The sequence below is a fragment of the Tupaia chinensis genome, unplaced genomic scaffold, assembly GCF_000334495.1.
Source record: "Tupaia chinensis unplaced genomic scaffold, TupChi_1.0 Scaffold144909_1, whole genome shotgun sequence".
NCBI classification, from domain to species: domain Eukaryota; kingdom Metazoa; phylum Chordata; class Mammalia; order Scandentia; family Tupaiidae; genus Tupaia; species Tupaia belangeri.
In genome coordinates, this window is record NW_006204769.1 from 1,458,273 (window position 1) to 1,480,047 (window position 21,775).

At 40.2% G+C, this 21,775-nt stretch overlaps 1 protein-coding gene across 2 annotated transcripts in view; it reads right to left on the reverse strand.

Moving 5' to 3' along the window:
- Nucleotides 1-12,467: 12,467 nt before the first annotated feature.
- The window catches only part of POPDC2 (popeye domain cAMP effector 2), a 23,314-nt gene continuing 14,006 nt past the window's right edge, over nucleotides 12,468-21,775 (reverse strand). Inside the window, exons 3-4 of one of the 2 annotated variants that reach the window (XM_006167640.3) lie at nucleotides 18,328-18,877; nucleotides 12,468-13,094 (exon numbers count right to left, since the gene is read on the reverse strand). In XM_006167640.3, the coding sequence (XP_006167702.1) occupies nucleotides 18,371-18,877 (507 nt within the window). In that variant the 3' untranslated portion in view covers nucleotides 12,468-13,094; nucleotides 18,328-18,370. The remainder of the gene's footprint in view (nucleotides 13,095-18,327; nucleotides 18,878-21,775) is intronic. The other variant, XM_006167641.3, reaches the window with a different exon arrangement.

Genomic DNA, 21,775 nt, shown 5'->3' on the forward strand with positions numbered 1-21,775 from the left:
AAAATAAAGAGCATATATGACAAATCCACAGCTGACATCATACCAAATGGGGAAAAGTTGAAAGTTTTTCCTCTAAGAACTGGAACAAGACAAGGATGTCTACTTCTTTCTCTCTTATTCAACACAATACTGGACGTTTTAGCTGAAGCAAGAGAAAAAAATTAAGGGCATCCAAATTGTTAAGGAGGAAGTCAAATTTTATCTGTTTGCAGATGACATGGTCTATGTATAGAAAAACCTAAAGATTTTATCAGGGACCAGCAAATGGCATAATGGTTATATCACTGGACTCCCACACAGTTGACCACGGTTCAAGTCCTGGACCTGGCAGCTAAAAATTTATGCTGGGTACTTATGCATGCATGTCCCAAATTCTGAGAGGAGAATGAAGAAGGGATTGCAGCATGACCATACCTACACTGGGTGGGGGCTGACTTCTCACTTTCTGTCTCTCTGTCTCTCTGGTGAGCACATGTGCCCTATAGCAAAGAAAGAAAAAAAAATCTCTCTCTAAATATAAGACCCCCACCAAAATATTTTAGAACTAATAAATGAATCGAATAAAGTTGCAAGATATAAAACCAACATATGAATATTTATGGCATTCATGTAAACGAATAAATTACTAGCTGAAAAAGAAATCAAGAAAGCAATCACATTTATAATAACTACCAAAAACAATAAATATCTTTTAAAAATGCTTAGGAATAAATTTAACTAAGGAGGTGAAATATCTCTACAATAAAAACTATGAAACACTGATGAAAGAATTGAAGACCACCCAGAAAAATGGAGATGCATCCCATGTTGATGGATTGGAAGAATTAATACTGTTAAAATGTCTGTATTACCCACAGTGATCTACATATTCAATACAATTCTTATCAAGATGTCATTAACATCTTCACAGAGATAGATAAAACAATCATAAAATTTGTATGGAATCACAAAAGACCCCCAATAGCTAAAGGAATCCTGGGATCAAAAGAGCAAAGCTGGAAGTATTACACTATGACTTCAAAATATACAACACATTTATAACCAAAGCAACATAGTACTGTGACAAAAACAGACACATGGACCAATGGAACAGAATAGAGAAACCAGAAAATAAATGCATGAGGCCAGCAGATGGCATGGAGATTAAGATGCTGGATCTTACATGGCCCACTACGTGGTTCAAGTCTTGGATCAGTGGCTTGAAAATTACACCAGGTATATATGCACCCCAAATCCCAAGAGGATAATGGAGAAGAAGGGATTGCAGTGTGGCCATCCCCCTGTGGGTGATTTCTCACTACTCCCCCACCCCTGTCTCTCTGGTGAGCACACATACCCTATAGCAAAGCTAAAAAAAACAGAAACAAAGAAATCCCACATGTGTACAGCCAACTGACTTTGTTAGAGTAATTTATTTAATTTTATTATTATTATTATTTCAATTTGACTGTAGAAAGACACACACAGAAAGAGAAGAGTGAGAAAACAAGCTACCAGGTCCATGACTTGAACTGTGATTGGCCATGCGGGAGTCCAGTGCCCCAACTATCATGCCACCCACTGGTCCAACCAAATGATTTTTTGATAATGGTCCCAAAAATATTCATCAAGGGGATCAGCAGTTAGTGTAATGGCTATGTCGTTGGACTCCCATGTAGTCGACTGCGGTTTGAGTCCTGGACCCGGCTGCTTAAACTCTTGCCAGGCACGTGTGCGTGCATGCCCAAGATTCCGGGAGGAGAATGGAAGAGAAGGGATTGAGGCGTGGCCATCCCCCGTGGGGGGTGATTTCTCACTTTCTATCTCTCTGTCCCTCTCTCTGTCTGGCGAGCGCACGTGCCCTATAGTGAAAACCTCTCCCAAAAAAAAAAAATTCATCAAGGAAGGGATAATCTCTTCAATAAATTATTCTGAGAATTTGAATGTCCATATGCAAGAGGAAAAATAAAACTAGACCTCTGTCTCTCACCATATACAAAAATTAATTCAAAATAAATGAAAATCTAAACATAAGACCCAAAACTATAAAATTACTAGATGACAATGTAGGAAAAAATTTTCAGGACATTGGTTTGAGCAAAGACTGTTAAAATAAGAATTCAAAAGCATGGGCAGCAAAAGCAAAAATATACAAATGGAATTACAGTAAGTTAAAGAGTTTCTGTTTAGTTAAGGAAATAGTCAAAGAAGTGAAGAGACAACCTGAAGAATGGGGAAAAATATTTTCAAGCTATACAGTTGACAAGAAAGTAATAGCCAGAATGTCTAAGGAAATCAATGACTCACCAGCAGAAAACCAACTAACCAACCAACTAACCAATCAACAAAAAGCACTACTAATTACGTTAAAAATGGGCAATATGAACATACAGTTCACAAAAGAAAACAACAAATGGTCAACAAATAGATGAAAAGTGTTCAACATCATTGCCAGAGAAATACAAATCATAACTATAATGAGGTATCATCTCATCCCAGTTAAAATGGCTAGTGTCAAAAAGAAACAGACAAGTGTCAGTGAGAATGCAGAGAGAGAAACTCTTGTGCACTGTTGGTATAAATGTAAATTAGTAGAGCCATTATGAACAACAGTACGGCAGTTCCTCAAAAAACCAAAAATAGGACTGCTTTATGATTCAGTAGCCCACTATCAGGCATACATCCAAAGGAAAAGAAATTAGTGTGCAAAGAGGTATCTGCATTCCCATGTTAATTATACTGCTATTCACAGTGGTCTCTGATTTCTTCTCCTCTAGTATTTTCTTATGCCAGATAATTCCTTCCAAAGACTTTAAACTATTATTCTCCAGTTCCAAAATTTTCATGGGATACTTCTAATGTTTTTAAAAATAAGGGCTTACTCAACTTTTTAACCTGGAATTCAGAAACATGTGTGAATGGACACTTATCTTTCTTCCTTGAATTTTCTCTTACACTTTTCCAAAAGAAATCTTGAGCCCCAGCGGCATTTTCCACCATAATTATTATGATTGTGTTCTTTAAGTAAAACTTATAATTTTGTCATGAAGCCATAGAGTGTCAGAGGAAAAAGCCAAGGCTCAGAAAGGTTAAAGGGATTGCCTAAAGTCAGTCATAGAAAAGCCCAGTCGATCTATATGTATTATACTTCCAAATGCATATTTTACTTGTATGGAATTTTAACTACTGTGATTCTTTATTACATGTGAATGTGAGTTTTAATAACCTTTCGAAGATAAACAAGCAACAGCATGTATGTGAAAGTAAATATACTTTCCTGTCTTCTGCTGCTGCCTTGATACTCAAGGTCTTTAGCATCTACTCAGGCCTAAGCCAGACTGATTGTTATTTTCGGGAAAACCAGAGAAAGAAAGGTGAAAAGAAATCTGGGTAAATATCTTGGAAAGGGCAGTCCAATATGTAGACAATGATATCAAGCTAAGTGGCAGAGCTGCAAGTCTCCTCTAAGCAGTCTGGGTCCAGAGTTTTGATTCCAAGCCCTATTGTCCTATTGACAGAATGTCTTAGTCCAGTGTCTACTCATATCATTCCTATCTCCTTTACTTTTTAATTATAAAAAAGTATTAATATTTATCACACATTTACTGGTAATGTCAAGGTGTTTGATTATGTGTTAGGGGCCGAGACTAAATACAAAGAAGATGGGAAGGACTTTTCCCTTAGAAACACATATATTAGAGGGAAAATAATAAAAAGAGCCACCATGTATCAATATTGGTGGCCCATAATTTATTTTAAAATACTTCAGCACACACACACTGATGTATGAATGCTTCAGTCACTACCCTAGGAGTGTTTAATTAATTATTTAAATGTGGATAAACATTCCAGGGGTATCGATTTGACATTACATCAAAAGCTCATAGTACAGAGACCATTTCTATAATAATTTCAATGATTTTTATTTCCCTTTGTACTCATCTCAACCCTCAGAATCTCTGGGTGGCTCTACATATGCTAAGCCCATTGCATCCAAAAATTCCGTTTTAACTGGTCAGCCATGGATATAGTCATCATATATATTATATATATGTATGTGTGTGGGAATTTACGTATATAAGTAATATACTATAATTTACTTTTATCTTTTCATTTAGAAGCATTTAAAATACATACAAAATGAGAAAGGTAGCATAATGAATTCTCATGTAGACAATGCCCCAAATCCTGACAGGATGGAAAAATGGAGAAGGGATTGTGGCATGACCACACACCATTGCAGGGTGTTTTCTCTCTTTCTCATGATTCTCCCCCTCTGGGGGGCATTTAAAAAAGCAATAGAATATAAATGCAAGAATTTTTAAAATATGTTTATGTTTGTTATGAAGAAAAGACATGTTACAGTAATTTAAGAGATTTTGAAGGAGAGAGAAAGAGAAGAAAATAGAATCTAATGGGTGAATAAGAAGGAACCAGGTTGTAAGAGAATAAATTCAGGAAAAAGAGGGGGAAAAAAAAGAGTAAAAGAGGAGTAGCCAGTATTTTCCTCTCAGATTACTTGAGGAAGGAAGGAGATGTGAAGGCTAAGTGTAGTGAAAATGGAGTCAGGATGGTTTAGTCTGGCTCCCTACTTCCTATATTATCATGTTTGAAGGCCATAGAGTAAACAACTTGTTATTAGTTATACTGCTTGTGTACATGTTATGTAATTATGACTTTGCTGTTTCCCATCATTGCCATATACTCTCCATGTGTATATGCAACAGTTTGGTTTGGATAATGAGCCACTATTGTCTGCAGCCCCTTTACGAGAAAGGGAGCACCTGTTTAGCTAGTTAGCCCTGCTCAGCTCAGCCCTGATGGCCTTAACTCGGTTCAGCTCAGCTCTGCACACCGTGAATTCCAAGAGGGAGGAAGTATACTGTGAGTACTCTTTGCACATTATAAGCTCTAAGAGGGAGGAAGCCCCTTGTGAGAGCTACTGGAGTTCTGTGAGCTCACCTTGAACTCAGCAATAGAAAAACATGACATCAGTGCCTTGCATCCTTTTCCAACTCTGCAACTCTGTTCAACCCATCCTTCAGAAAAATAATGAATCTCACAAAACACTAAGCTTTCCAAACACTAAGATGGGAGCCATCAGGCTCAAGCAACTTAGCATAGTCTGGAGAAACCACATAGAAATGACCTCCTTTCTCAGATACCAAAGAGCTAAGGTCCTGGCTTGAATAGGAAGGAGTAGCAAAAGATGACTGGAAAGTGGCTCTAAAAGTCTCTAAAACCCCAAATGTTAACCTTATTTATGGTGGAGGGGGAAGGGCATGAATCATTCCACTAATAGCAGCTGCGTTTAACAAACATTTAACAACTACCAAAAAAATACCAAGCATGTGGCACTGTTGTGAGGTACTAAGAATAATATGTAAGAATCCACCAGCCTTTAAGTGCCTAGAACTGAAGGATATGGTCCCAGAGGACTGTGAGAATCCTGGAGAGAAGTGGTCAGTGCTAATAGGGAGGGGACATTTGTATTAGTTCTGAATTATGAACAGGTTTTCAGGCAGAGGGCCTAGAGGTAGAGAATAATTCCATAATTCCAGGTCACTGAGCCAAGGTTCAGTTTACCGGCTAGATCAGTCTTATTTGTGTTCAAGTGTGTCTTGGGATCCAAGTGAAATGGAGCCATCATGTGGCTGTCGGTATCATGTGCTGTGCAGAAAAGGACACTTTCAAGAAGAATCATGTCACAGAAGTGAAATCAAGTCTCATGATCTCCAGATACATGTTTGAGTGGGAAATACGTCAGTGTATAAGTTCAATGGCAGTTAGAAGTGAAACTGCTGACTTCAGGATTTGTGTGGGAGTCTACAGGAAACCAGGGTGTCAAGAATATAAGGGGAAGAAAGTGCAGAGCCTCTGAAGTGGACTAGCTTTCCTTCCCAGAGTCTCTCACGGGTTTTCTCTCTCAGTTCTGGTTGTCATTGTCTGGTTCTTGTTCTTGATCTTCCACTTTAGTGGCCTCAGCTGCTCTCCTTGTTCTTGCTACTCAAGTCCATCAGGACGTGAATATTTATGAAATAGCTGCACTTGCCTGGTGTAGGGGTATGCACTGACACTATTCTCATAAGCTCTTTGGAGAACACCATTTCTTTCTTTTTTTAAAAAAAAGACTTATTTTATTTAACTTTCTTTCTTTCTTTCTTTCTTTCTTTCTTTCTTTATTTACTTTTAATTTCACTAGAGATGGAGTGAGAGAGAGAGAGAGTGAACTTAAGAAAGCAAGCTGCCAGGTCCAGGACACGAACTGCAGTCAGCCATGTGGGAGCTCAGCGTCCTTAACCACCATGCCACCTGCCGACTCCAAGTACATCATTTCTCTGCTCATTTCCCATTTGCCTTCCAATTACAGCTCAGGTTCCACAACTGGTCACTAAGAGTCATTCTTTTCACTTTGAATGCTTCTGTTTTTCCAAACTGTCTTTTAAGGCACCATTCAAAGTCCACTTCCTCCTGAACCCTTCCTGATCTCAGCAATAGGAAATGACATCTTCTGTTAAACTTCCAAGGCTCGTATAGTGGTTTCAACCACTCATATTACACTTTCCACAACTGACTGGCTTATTTGTGTATGCAGCAGAGATCAGCTTTATCTTAAACTATTTATGAGCCATAAGATGTCTATTTACACAAGGGCCTGAGATGTCTTCTGAGAAAAGATTAATCCTCCAAAGAGTCAGGCCCAGGGAGCTTGACTTAATAAGGTCTTCATGGGGAGATGAGGATGGGGCCTGTAATTTGTGTATTTCCTTTTCTACATCTTGAGCTTGTTGAGGGAAGAGACCATGAATGATTCACATAGTGAAGAATGTGGTTTCCAACATACTGTTTGACAGAAATGGATATTTAGGAATGATTCATGAGATAAAAAGGTGTTTACTGCCCTCTTCTTAGAGCAAATCTGACTGTATGTCAGTCTTTTTAAAAAATATTGTTAAAATCAGCACATTTTCTTTTCACATAAGCAGACAACTCTAGTGCGGATTTACTGTAAGAGACCCACAATTCCTATCATGTCAAGCATTTCTGTAGACTAAGTGCTTTGTACATATATGCAATGACATTTTTCCATATACAAAGATATTATTGTGCTTATTTTTTTTAGAGTTTTTTTGTCTTAGGGTGTGTGCACTTGCTGAAGAGAGAGAGACACAAAGACAGTGAGAGAGAAAGTGAGAAATGATCCCCCCTCCAGGGGGCATGTCCATGCAGCAATCCCTTCTCCTCCCATTCTCCTCCTGGGATCTTGGGTACGCACACACCCATGCCAGGTCTGAGTTTCAAGCTACCAGGTCCAGGACTCAAACCATAGTCAACTATGTGGGAGTCCAGTGATGTAACTGCTACGCCATCCGCTGGTCGTATTGTGGTTAATTTTTAAAACTTATAACTTTATCTAAAAACCTTACCAAAATCCAAATGTCTTTTGCCTTACATCTATCATTATGTAATGAAAGCACAACTTCCATGTAAGGTCTGATACAAAAAAAAAAAAAAAAATAGAAGAGCTCCTCTTCCTGAAGAGCCACTGCTATATAACACAGGTATGGAAGGACAGCTCTCCCTTGGTGACTCTCTAGGTCAGGAAGTGGCACCACACCAGGTAATGTTGAGTCTCGACTTACAATATACAATGTGGTTTTGTTGTTGGTTATTATATCACTTATTTCACAATGGCCTTCAACGGTTGACAAGAAAGCTATTTGAATTTCTGAAGTTCAGTTGGCCTTCTACTGTGAAGTACGTGATATATATACAATACAATTTCAGAAAAAAATAAAAAAGAACCTAAGAGCCATATGGGACACATAAGTCTTACCAAGCACATAATTGGAATCCTCAAAGAAGAGGAAAGAGAGAATTAGGCTCTGAGTGTCCAAGCAGAGCAAGAAAACAGAGAGTGATGGTGAGATAAGGTGGGTATCATAGCTGGGCTGGTGATATTTGAGCTGAGAACTGAATGAGCGGAAGCCAGGCAAAAGAATGTGAGTGGAAAGCATTCCACGTGAAAGAACAACTGCAAAGGCCTTAATATGGAAAGGAAGTAGATATGCTTGAGGAACAGCAAAAAGACTAGTGTGGCTGGAACATGACGAGTGAGAGTGGAGCAGAATGAAATACAGTGGAAAGACAGGCAAGTAGGGATTATGGGTCGTAAGTGTCCAGAAGACTAATACTCATCAAACATTCCATTTGCACCCCCACATTTCCCTTTAATCAATAAAACCCAACAATGATTAAGTGGGTTCATGTGACTATTTCTAATCAGTGGGCAGAAATGAGTGGTATTACTTTAGGTCAAAGCATAAATAAGCTAGCAGAGGAATGCCATGCTGTTTCTTCCCCCAGATGACAGAGACTGATTCAAAGTTGACTGAATCATTGACTTGCAACATAAAGAACAACTGGCCTCTTGAGTCATACAGGATCTAAGTAGACTTTGAGTAAGAAATAAATCTTTGTGGTATTAAGCAATAATAAGCTAATAGTGACTAATATGTCATAGGAAGAAGTTTGAACTTTAAGAGTAATAGGAAGTCATTTGAAATTTTGAGCTAGAGAATGATGAAATCTTATGTGAAGGGACTTCAAAAAGTTTGAGAAAAAGTGGCATTAAAATTGATAACACAAAATTGAAAATCCAGGGTCAGCAGATGGTGTAGTGGTTAAGGTGCTAGACTCCCATACGGCTGACTATGGTTCGAGTTCTAGACCTGGTGGCTTAAACTCACACCAGGCATGTGTGCATGTGTGCCCAAAATCCCGAAAGGAGAAACAAAGGAGAAAGGATTGTGGAGTAGCCATCCCCATGGGTGATAATTTCTCACTTCTCCTTTCAAAAACCATTAAAAAAAATTGAAAATCCATGTATAGTTTTTGTCATAATATACATCTCCACAGCTTTTTGAAGATCTCTCATATTTAAATGATTTATCTCCCATGTTTAAATTATTATTTTGCGGTGTGAGGAGGAGGGATGAGAGAAATAAGAACAGTTACAAGTCAACCAATGTTAATGTAGGTATGAGGTAATGGTAGCTTGAAATTAGTCGTGGCAGTGGAAGTGATGAGCTGGATTCAGGATATATTTTGAAGATAGAATGACAGGACTGATAGAAAGACTCCAAGGATTTGGGCATGAGCAACTGAGGGAGAGAAGAAGCTTAGGCAAGTGGGGTGGGATTTGAAAACTACATTTTGATTTACAGATCTCTTTTAGAGACTAATAAGGAGAGAGTGACAGAAAACATTCTAACTTCTTTTACAAAGCCAACATAATTTTGATACCAAAACCTGGCAGTATTACTACAAGATGCATAGATGCAAAAATCTTAAACAAAATATTTTCAAACCAAGTCCAGAAATACAGAAAAAAAAATATATTATAATTAGCTTGGGTTTATTCCAGGAATAAAATGGGTTTGTAACGAGAATGACAAGTTGTCTTAATTTACATTTCTATTAATGTAACTCACAACATTAACAGAATAAAAGAAGAATCATAATAACTGCAGAAAAAATAATATGATAAAATTCAGCACTTATTCATAATAACAAAATTAGAATGTCAGTAATAAAAAAAGAGAACTTTAACCTGATAGGAGTACTATAGAAACCTAAGAGTATAAATTAAACTTAGTTGTAAAATACTGTAAATGTTTTTCCTTGATGTCATATATGAGAGAAGGATTTTTTCTGTCACCTTTTTTTTTCCATCACTGTACTGACAGTCCTGGTCAATATGACAAGCCCACCAAGGAAGAAGAGGAGAGAAAGGTAGAAAAGGAGGAAGAGGAAGGTATAGATCAGACATGAAGAAATAAGCTGTCATTATTTACAGATGACCCATGAAAAATCCTAAAGACTCCATGGATTAATGATTAGAATTGATAAGTGAATTGATCAAGACAACTGTATGGAAGTTTAAGATACAAAATCAATTGTATTTATATATAGCAGTAATAAGTAATTAGAGGGTAAAACTATATTATATGGTAGCATTTATAATCAGATCAAATTCATTAAATACCTAGAAATAAATCTTTTTAAAAAATGCAAACACATCTATATGGAAAATTACCGAACACCACTGAGAAGAAATACAGAAGACCAAAATAAATGAAGTGATAAACCATGTCCACGGATTGATAAATGAATATTAAATAAATTCTTTACCAACTTGATCCATAGTATAAATGTGATTCTAATAAAAATGCCAGCAGGATTTATTTATTAGTATTGAAATGGACACACTGATTCTAAAACTTATGAGGAAATACAAAGAAAAAAGGCTAAGAGTAATCAAGACCTGAAAAAGAATATGAAGACTACCAGATATCAGAACTTATTATCAAGCTCCAGTTAGAACCAGATGGCATTGCTGAAGAACAGAAAAATAGAGCAATGGAACTACTGAATAGAAAATCCAGAAATAGACCTATACCTATAGGGATATTCGATTTATGACAAAGGGGACACGAAACACTAGTGGCAACAGGACACTCATGTCAGTAAGTATCCTGTTAATTGGATATCAACATGGAAAGTAACTCTTGACCCTTAATTCATACCATATGCAAAGCCAAATCCAGGTTGATTGTAGATATAGCCAAGAAATGTTAAATCATAGATCATTTAGAAGGTAACACAGGAGAATATCTTCAGAGGAGAGAAATATTTCTTAAATATGACACAGAAAACACTAACCATGGAGGAAAAGACTGATGAATTGCTACATTGAAATTAAGAATTTACGATCATCAATAGATATCATCTAGAGAAACAAAAAAGAGCCACAAAGTAAGAGAATATATTTAAATGTTTGTGTGTTTATCCAACAAAGGGCTTTCTTTTTAAAGAATTATTTCGTTTAACTTTATTTATTATTATTATTATTTTCCAGTTTGATCAGAGATAGAGATTGAGAGGGAAAGTGAGAAAGCAAGCCACAAGGTCTGAGACTTCAACTGCAGTTGGCCTTGTGGGAGTCCAGTACCTTAGCCACCACACCACCTACTGGCCCCCCAAAAAGGACTTTTAACTTGAATCTTTAAAGAATTGTTTTAAAGGACCAGCAGGTGGCCTGGTGGTGAGGTGCTGGACTTCCACGTGTCTGACCATGGTCTGAGACCTGGTGGCTTGAAGATCATGATGGGTGCGTGTGTGTGGATGCCCAAAATCCCAAGAGGAGAGTGGAGAAGAGTCTATAGCATGGCCATCCCCTCTCTCTGATTTCTCTCTTTCTCTCTCTGTCTCTGTGTCTCCAGATTTTTTTTTCTTAAAAATCTCTTTAAGAAAAAGAATTATTTTAAGTCAATAAGATAAAGCATACAAACAATTAGAAAAATGGGCAAGAAACTAGTATAAACACTTTACAATACAAGATATCCATATGGCACAAAAACCATAAAAAGGTACTTAGCTTATTATTAATAAGGGAAATAAATATTAAACCACAATAAATAATATGCTGCTATGTATGACCAAATGACTAAAATGAAAAAGACAAAAAAAAAAAAAGACAATACCAACTTTTGGGGAGAATGAGAAACAATTGAAACTCTCTCATACACTGCCAATAGGAATGTAAATTGGCATAATCACTTAGGAACTGGCAGTATTTACTATAGTTGACCAATACATACCCAATGCCACAGTAATTCCTCTCCCAGGTATACACTCAGGATGTATACATAGGTATACCAAAAGATATATATAAGAATATTCACAGCAGCACAATTTGCAATTGTCTCAAACTTACTATCCAAATGCTCACCAATCAATAGTTGAATGAATAAATAAATTGTGATATATCATATTGCTATATGATATATCATATCACTCTATGAGAACTATACAGCAAAAATAGAAAAAAGTAAAGAATAAACTATTGGAAAAGAAAGAGATGCTCAAGGCTCCCCAGTTCTTGCAGCACTCAGCTGTTTGAGCCTTCCCAGACTAGGCCCCACACAGAGGAATGGAAATGCCTTTGAGATGCTTTTTGAGTGCAGCCATTATCTGACTGCAAAAGCATGGAAAGCCATGGAACTGCCTTGCTGAGCCTAGTCAAGGCTCACAGTCATGAGCAAAATGAATTATTAGGACTATTGAAATGCATTTTATGGATGAGTATTACACAGTAATAGATAACTGGAATATATGTTGAAGTATTTAAGGGAAAAAAGAAAATTGAATATGTTCAATTTTAAAACTCTCTTTTAAGTGTTTAAGGAAACTTAGTTAACTAAGTTTGTGAAAATTCCCCTAAAAACTATTGTTTATAATGCTAGGTTTATAAATAGAATGAGATTTGTAAATTGAACTTAAAAGCCAAAGGGGAAACTAGGTTTTTAAATTTTCACTGCTATAAACTGAAAAAAAAAATCTATTTATTTATTTGTCTATTTATTTGTTGTGATTTTCAGGCCACTGGGTCCAGGATTTGAACTATGGGTGGCCATGTGGGAGTCCAGTGCCTCAAACACCACACCACCTGCCAGCCTCCATAAATTGAATCTTGATCAAAAAATGAGAAATGATCACTAGTGAAAACTTATAGCTGACCACGTTGATCCTTTCAGACAATTCAAAGAAACAGTATAGGGAGGCACAGCTGAGTGATTTATTGAGTGCTCACTAGGTGCCATGTCACATCCTAGGTGCTTTACCTAAATCAACTCATGATCCTCACGACAACCCTGTGAGGTGGCTTTTTAACCCCTACTTTGCAGGTGAGGCTCAGAGAAACTATGTAACTTGCTCAAAATTCTGCAGCTCGTGATGGTTGGAGTCTGTGCTTTTGCACTTTGGGGTGCCTTGTGGAAGGAAGGCTCATGAGGGCGCCTTTCTAAAAGTCACTTAGGGCCCATCCGCAGTGCTGGCACCTTCTGTGTCCACTCCCACCTTCCCTGTGAGCCTTGCGGTGGGTGAAGAGAATGGTGTGCATACGAGTGTCCTGTGAACACGGGAGAGATTTATGCTGGCTGCAGAGCGAAAGAACAGCGTGAATCCTCAAAGTTCAGGAGTGTGGGTTGGAGCCAAAGGGGCCTGTCCCCTGGATACAACTTCAGGGTGGCTCTGAAGAGGAGTTCTAGAAGCTGTGGGGGGAAGAAGAGGAAGGATTTCAGCATCATGGCTCTGAATAGCTTGCCCAACTTCACAGGGTACTTTTCAGTTTTTCCTTTTCCTCCACCAACTCCCAATGTGTTAACAGTACCTGGTGCCTAACATGGTAGGCACAGCTGCACCTTTGAATCACTTTATTCTGGAGCATTACGGTGAGTCCGCTTTTTTAGTCTAATCCTCTCATTTTATAGGTGAGAAGCCCAAGAGATCTATTCTTGCTGCTTCTTATGAACGATCTATAGAACTCTACTCCTTATTTAACCCTTCTAAATGAGTTAAAGAAAGAAAAAGGAAACTTACATTAAAAATGCTAAGTTTTATAACACTTTTTTTTTTTTAACTGTCAGAGCGGGTGTGTGCTCATCAGAGAGAGCTGGAGGAAGATGGAGAGACAGAGAGAGTGAGAGAGAAAGTACCTCTAAAGGGGTATGGTCATGCTGCAGTCCCTTTTCCTCCATTTCTCCCTCCCGCTGGGATCTGGGGCATGCATGCATATGCGCCTAGAGTATTTTTAAAGCTGCGAGGGCCAGAATTCAAACCGCATTTGAATATGTAGGATCTAGGTCCCACTAAGCTATGGGACTAGCCCAATACTTCTTTAATTTTTACAGAGAGGAATAGGAAAATGAGGCCTGTAAAACAGAAATAGAAAAGTTGGGAGCTATATGGTTGCAGGGTGAGTAACTCACCGCTCCATGAGCAATGGAGTATTAATACTGGCTAAAATCTTTCTCCTGAAAATTGTCAGTTTTACTTTGATTTCTGCCCACAAGAACTACACCAAATTAAATCAAATTCAAATTCGAATTCTTTTTGAAATGTGAAGATACTACATTTGCCCCTTTTTTTGCAAATTAAACACCCTCGATTATTTCAGCTGTTTGTCACGTGTTTACGCAGTGCCTGTGTTTGGACTAGATGGTCAGTAAACCTTTGCTGGATTGGTTCTCTGGGCCTTGGTTTTATGTTCCAGTATTGGGCTCCTTCCCTGACCACAAGTGACCTCCATACGATAGTCTGTCTATCCTTCTATATTTAAATAGTAGGAAGAAAGAAAACAATATATGGTATTTACTTTTCTTTTTTTTAAAGAGATTTTTGCTACAGGGCGTGTGCGTTTGCTGGAGCAACAGAAAGCAAGAGATCACCCCCCAGGGGTGATGGCCAAGCTGCAATCCCTTGTCTTCCCTTCTCCTCTTGGGATTTTGGGCTAGCATGCACATGTGCCCAGTGAGTTTTAAGCCACTGGATTTGGAACTGGAACTGCAGTTGACTACATGGGAGTCCAGTGACATAAGCATTATACCATCTGCTGGTCCCTGGTATTTACTTTTCAAATAGGAGTTTTCAGAATAATTTTAAAACTTCATAAAAATTGGTCAAATGTCACTTAGCTATGATAATGGACTTATTATTTAACTTAACAGACCACCTCAGAGATGCATTTTTAAAAATGAGTCCTTCGGGCCAGCCCATGGCATGGTGGCCAAGACAGCTAGATCCCACGAAGCCAGCTGTGTCATTTGAATTCTGGACCTGTAGCTTGAAAATCATGCCAGATGCATGACCATGCCCTATGGGGGTGCTTTCTCACTTTCTCTCTCTCTGTCTCTCCCCATTGAGCACACGTGCCCTCTGGCAAATTAAAAGAAATAAAAAGTCCCTTATTCATTGAGCGACTCCTATAGTAAGACACAAGGATGACCGCTGCGGGGAGGTCCCCTATAATTAAAATGAAAAATTATTGTACAGGTAGGAATGACATGGGATCTGGTGAATATTGTGCTCACCCTGTGTGAATACTTTATTCCGTAGCTCTGCTTTGCCTATGAAGAAAAGCAGCACCCATTTTCATTTATTTGGGGTACCATTTGACTAAAAAAAAAAATAATGTTCTCTTCAAAAAAAAAAAAAAGCTCCAGTGGAAGCTCTATTTTTAGTCGGTCTTAAATTGGATTGGTGTGAGGGACGAGCACTGGGATCAGCGTGATGAGGCTGTGTCACTCACTCCCAACAATCAGAAGCCAGCCAGCTTCACACCACTCGTGTTAGTGCCATACGGGGGTGAACAGCACGAGCTTAACATTTTGGTTATAGATGGTCAATTGTGCCCTACTTTGTAAAGAAAACACCAATAAATTGCTACAATCATAAGGGAATATACTTGTCCGTTACAGTAGGTAAGGAGTTCGATGGCAAGTAAGTCAAACTAAACATCCCAAAACAATTCCAGAAAAGAATTGAGGTTAAATTATCCCATTGCCAGAGGCTGAAATCTCTATGATTTGAAAGTAAATGTGTGTGTGTGTGTGTGTGTGTGTGTATAAAACTTAAATTAAAAAAAAAAAACAACCCTACTGGTTTTGTATTGCAAATACCAGTACTTTGGAACGTGTGTTACATTAGCAGTTTTCTCATCTTCAGTTTCAGAAAAGGCTGAGTTTGGAAAGAAGCATTTCATATGACAGTATTAAGGGTTGAGGACGTAGAGACTCATGTCGAACGTCCGCACTGTAATCACATGGCAGGGGACAGATTCTTCACAGGAATAGAACAGAAGAAGCTTCTAGTCAAGCAGGACCCACCACCCAGTGGAGAGGAGGACAGTCCCATCAGCAGAGAAATCACAGTGGCATACAGCAGCGAGTTCTTGAAGAAAGACGCTCAGTCGTTCCGGGCCTCGTGTCCATTGTACTGCTGACTGACTGCTCTTTCCCACCTCTGAAAAACGTGTCCTTTGTCTTCTCACATCAGTCCAAGAGGGTTTGGGGACAGCTGGTCTAACACGCCCAAATGAAGAAAGCAAGCTTCCTGGTTTGCAAAAGTCACCTATTTGCTTTAGTAGCAGAGCCAGACCTGGGCTCCAAGTCCCGGTTCCTTCTTGTTCACCATACTGTTTCCTAAAGTTGGGCATTTTTACACCTTCACTTGAATTTTTTTTTTTTTTTTGGAGAAGTTTTTGCTATAGAAATCACCCCCCAGGGAGGATGGCCACGCTGCAACTCCTTCTCCTCCATTCTCCTCTCGGGATCTTGGGCACGTATGCACACGCACCCAGTGTGAGTTTAAGCCACCAGGTCCGGGACTGGAACCGTGGTCTATTACATGGGAGTCCAGTGACATAGCCATTACGCCAACTGCTGGTCCCTTGAATAATTTTCTTTACAGACAGGCGGAAAGGTACTGATTTTGGTAGTGTTATGATTAAAAGCTTGTAAGACTGGGGCTCAAAGTGGTTTCAGAGGAAGAATAGATAAAGCAAGGCAGGAAAGTAGGGAGATGGAAAACAAGGTAATAGGAGAGCTAAATACATAAACAATAAAAGGGGAGAAGACAAGTGGAGAGACGGAAATAAACTGAAGAAGAAAAGGGACACAAGAGCAGCAAAGTGACTTTCTCCGCCCGCACGGGACGGGGACAGCAAGGGCGGCCTCCAGATGCTGAACTCGCGTGGCGGAAGTGCTGCGCCAGCAACCGCCTCATCCGCGCCAAAGACCACGTGTCCGGATGAACGCAGCCGAGGTGGACAAGGTCACCGGCAGGTTTACCCGCCAGTTCAAGACCTACCCCATCTGCAGGGCCGTTCGCAGGGTGGGGGAATCAGATGACTCCAATTTCTGGCTTGGCAAGGCTTTGTCTCAAAGAACTTCTGATTGGAGAGAACCACGGACCCGGGTAGGGTGGAGACTTGTCATAAAATAAAGGGTGAACCACCTACCCAAATAGGCAGCAAACTGAGGCAACCAAAGACTAAGCAGAAATCAGAAAGAAAAGAAAGAAAAAACAGAAGCAGGAAAAGAAAAGAAAACCAGAAAAAAAAATCTAAAAAGACAGAGACGTGCTAGGAGTTGATAAGAGAGTGTCTGGGTGGGCAGGCAGGTTACACAGAGGGGGATCCTTAAGACAGAACTAGTCTGCATGAATGGGGGTAAATAGGACAATGGGAAAGAAGTGCTTCGTGTGGACAATGCAAACGCAAGAAATCAATAAAGTGATCTGGGTATTAGACAGATCCTTAGAACTGCCCCAGAATTAGCTCAACTATGGTTCTAAGAATATGGGTACCACAGGAGATGACAGATTCCATATATTTAAAACCAAACATCTTAACTTGTTGTCATATACCTCTCTTGACTTTTTTCATGATTTACAAATTGTTTTTCAAAATAAACATTCACTCATTCACTTCATGTACCCTGGAGGCCTTCCTCACTGGGCTCATTTCTCAGGAAATTTGTTGGCATTGCCCAAAGAATGGCAGGTCTCTTAGGGCCCCCTATATTTGGAAATACCTTCCAAATTGGGAACAGTGAGTTATTGCTCTGGAACATGGAGCCTATGGTGGCTGGGTGGAGTCCTAATGGAAAATGTCGCTCTGCCCTGGGAGAGAAGCCAAGGGGAACGTGAGCGTAACTTCCCATAGCTCAGCCTTTCTCATACACTCTCCTGGCTGTGAGGCCCTCCCAGGTTCCTGTCCATCCTACCTCCCACAGGTGTGGTCTGCTGGGGAGAGCCAGGCTGCTGTATACCTATCTGATTGTAGCATTAGGGTCAACATTTCATCAGGGCAGCATCCAGTTCTCTCCCCAAGTGGCCAACACAGTCTCCATCAGAAAAGAGGAAGGGAAGATAGGGACCTCTTCCTCCCAGAACTATTAGCTGTTATCACAAACTCCTTTAAAGTATGTGATTTTAACAGCATACCTCCCCAGTCCAGAGGAATAACAATGGTTAAACAATACTAAAGAAACGAACAATTCCATGTACCTAGCATACAGAGGGTACTTGGTAAATCCAGAACTGACTCTCCGGCCAGATAGGCGTTCATTAGGAATGAGAATCATGCCAGCTTGTTTTCTTCTTTAAAATGTATGCCACAAACAAAATCCCCTTTAGCCTAAACCACTGCCTTATCCCTTAACACAACTTTGGGGAAAAAAAAAATATAGCAACTTATCTGCCTGCTCACAATGTCAACCAGCCCATTTTGCAAAATAAAATCAATTAATAATGAATGAATTGTACACAGTTCTTCAGGCCTTGCATGCACCCAGAGTGAGTTGTTATATGCCAAGGTGAGTTAATGCCTTTCTCTGTGAGTCCCCTGAGAGGAGAGGCTCCATCAAAGTGGGATTTTGCCCTCGCAAGCTGAGTTTGGGTTAGCTGTTGGCAGGACTGTGTGGCAGCTGCCTTCAGAGTACTTACATAGGATCGTGCGGCCGAGGCTGTGCCCATGTTAGTTCTCCCCTCACCTCATGTACTCCCCATCACTCCTATAATCCATAAACGACTCTGATCCTGACACCTCCTCAAAATCCTCCAGCACCAAACTGGTGGAGTCCTCACCCAGGATGCCGCTGTCGGGCCTGGACATCCTGGCCCGTGAAGGAGGTGCAGAAGGGTTGGTAGCAGCTGGAGGGGAAGAACAAGGGGAAGTTTGACGAATAGATGTGGGAGTGGCCAGAGGAGGGGACACGGCCGGTTCATGGACTTCCTCATCATCTTTCTCAGACTCTGGCCCTGTGTCTGGGGCAGTGGGGCCTAGGACGTGGTAGAGACTGGGGAGGCGGATGTCGAAGCGCAGCCCAAACTTGGCAAAGAGCTTGTCATTGAGAGTGTAGAGCTTCTCTGAGATGTCATAGCCCAGCAGGACTGAGAAGAGGCGGGAAATGTAGCGCTCTTTGGTCAGAAGCAGGTGGAGACTTTTCCGGGGCCAGGAAATGTAGCTACATTCAGTCTCAGCAGTCAGAGTGACCTGAGGGAGGCGAAGAGCAGAGAGTGAAGGTTTATCCAGAAAATTTGTCCATGCTGAGCACAGAGAAACACAAGGTTACTTAGAAAATGGTTGTATTTTATTGAAGAGGCTGTGTGGGAGTACCCCTCCATGGCCTCGCTGGAAGAAGTCCACGGAAGGATTTTTACTTGTGTTCACTGATATTGGGGTGTCCTAAAGCAAGAGCCCTGGGATCATTTGCTCACTCACTCACCTCCTGGAGCCTCAGTTTCCACATCCTGTTTCCTTAGCTCATCTATAGTTCCATGGCAGATACACTAATGTCTGCTAAAGGTTCTAAGTCTTATGATCTTAAGAGAGAAAGAAGGGGCCTCCTAGTACTTTGAGGAGAGGTCAAACTACCGATGACTCTTCATTTTAAGAATAATGAAAGGCCCAGACTAGTGGTGCAGTTGGTAGCATACTGATCTACAACACTGGAAGCCACTGGGCTGACTACGGGTTCAGGTTCCAGGTCAGCCTGAAGGCACGCTGGACATACGTGTGTGTAACCAGAATCCTGCCAAGCTGAAGGGCTGGAGTGAGTGGTGGTCACAGCGTGTCAGGACCCTGTCGAGTGTGCGTCTTTCTCCCTCATGCATGTGCACAAGGTCTCTATTATGAAAATAAATAAACTTCACAAAGAAAAAAAAAACAGTGTGCTCTTTCTGCTCATGCTTAAGCAAACAATAAGAATAAAGAAGGATACTATATTAGGGTAAGGACACAAAATAGCTGAAAAGCAGTTTAGTTGGAGAAAAGACTTCTGATTAGGGGTGCCAACCAGCATTGAGTGAGGCAGAGAATCTCGCCGGTTCTGGGATACAAGTCCATAAGATAACTTTAACTGGCCAGTACAAGTGACCAAAAGTGACTGTACAAGTGACTGAAGTCAGAAAAAGTGCACAGAGGAAACCAAGCCCTGAAGAGCAGAAGTCAAATGGTATCCCATTCTCCATCTGTTCATTCATCCACAAATTTCTGAGCACTTACTATGTGCCCACAATGCAAAGCTAAATTATACTTGCAGGTGAAATAAGCAATAATAGGGCTAGCTGGTGGCATTGTGGTTTAGGTGGCTGGATCCCACATGGCCCACTGCTCTGTTCAAGTCCTGGACCCGGCAGCTTGAAAAACACGCTAGGCACATGTGCGTGCATGCCCAAAAATCATGAGAGAAGAATGGAGAGGGGATTGTAGTGTGATCACTCCCTGACGCAAAGGAGTGATTTCTCACTTTCTCTTCTTTCTCTCTCCAATAAGCACCTGCATCCTCTAGCAAATTTTAAAATAATAATAATAATAATAATAAAGAAATAAGTAATAATATGTACCTGTTATACAGAGGGTACTTGATAAATCCTTGTTAAATCTAATGATAAGTGGAAGGACCATAGGTGACAGAGTGGTTAAGGTGCTGGACTCCCATGTGGCCGGCTGCAGTTCAAGTCCTAGACCTGGTGCTTGAAACTCATGCTGGGCGGGGATACATGCATGCCCAAAATCCCAAGAGGAGAATGGAGAAGGGATTGCAGGATAGCCATTCCCCCTGGGGGGGGGGTAGGTTTTCACTTTCTCTCTGTCCTTCTCTGTCTCTCTGGTGAGTGCACACGCCCTATAGCAAAAATTTCTCTCAAAAAAATAAAATAAAATTATAAGTGGTAAATTTAGGGTTAAGATAGAAACATGCTTAGGATTGTAGAGGGAAAAGGTGTAGAATAACGCAATTTTCTATAATCTGATTAACCTCGATACTTTGGGACAGCAAGGTTCATGCTGTGTATCTGTGGATGGAGACAGTGGAAATGATGATGGTAGCAGCTAACATTTATCGAGAGGTGCCTACAGGCCAGCCAAGGACTTTATGTGGATTATCCGGCTGACTGTACAGTTGATGTTCAGAATATTTTTTACATATTTTCCTTTTAACTCCTGTATTGCCTATCAAATCTCCCACTACTCTTTCCTCTTCCTTCCTCTCTGCCGTAATAGCCCTAAATTACATCATCAAGGCCAGATGCTGGCTTCAAGTTTTGGCTTTATCTCTTTCCCAGCTGTGACACCACACACAGTACTTAATCTCTCTAAGCATGCTGCCTCTTGAGAAAGAAGTCTGAAAACAACGCCTTCTACCCGTCCATTACTAACAGTTCAGCAAGTAGTTGTCACAATCTGTCACTGCCTGCACCTTCGATGCACTTTATTATCAATTCCTGACGGGGCCATGCAGGCAACACAAGCTGGTAAGGATGCTGCCTCCCATTCTAAGGCAGGGCCTGGACTGGGAAGGAACTGAGGCAGGGCCCAGTTTACGAGCTCTCCCTTGTGTCCTTGTACTGGCCGGTATTCAATTTCTCTGCCGTGAGTTTTACTGTTATTACGGTACCCTGTAAGGGTAAAACATCACCCCCAACCATTGCAATAAAGCCAATTAGTGATCTTGTAGGAATGTGGTTCCCTAAGACTGACAGGAGGACCAGGAAGTTTAAGACTCCCCTACCTGTCTGTTTTTAAGCCAAAATTAACATATGGATTAAGTTAGTATAAACCAAATTAGCATTAGAAGCATATGTAGACTAAGTTAGTTTAAGGCTAGTTTTATGTAAATAGCCCTTGTTAAAGCTACAGGCCAAAGTTAACTCATGCTAGGCAAAGTCAGGACATTCACCACATAACAGAGACTCAGAGATAAAACAAAAGAACTCACTAATTGACAGACTCAGCAAACAAAATGCAGAAACCCACGGGTTTATAAAAGGAAAAAGACTGGCGAGGACAGGATGAACAAACCTGAGGGTCCAGAGAAAGATTAACCATTTTAGCTGGGAGCTCTTATCTAAAGCAACAGGTAGCTTTCAACTACAAAGAGTTTCTCATCTA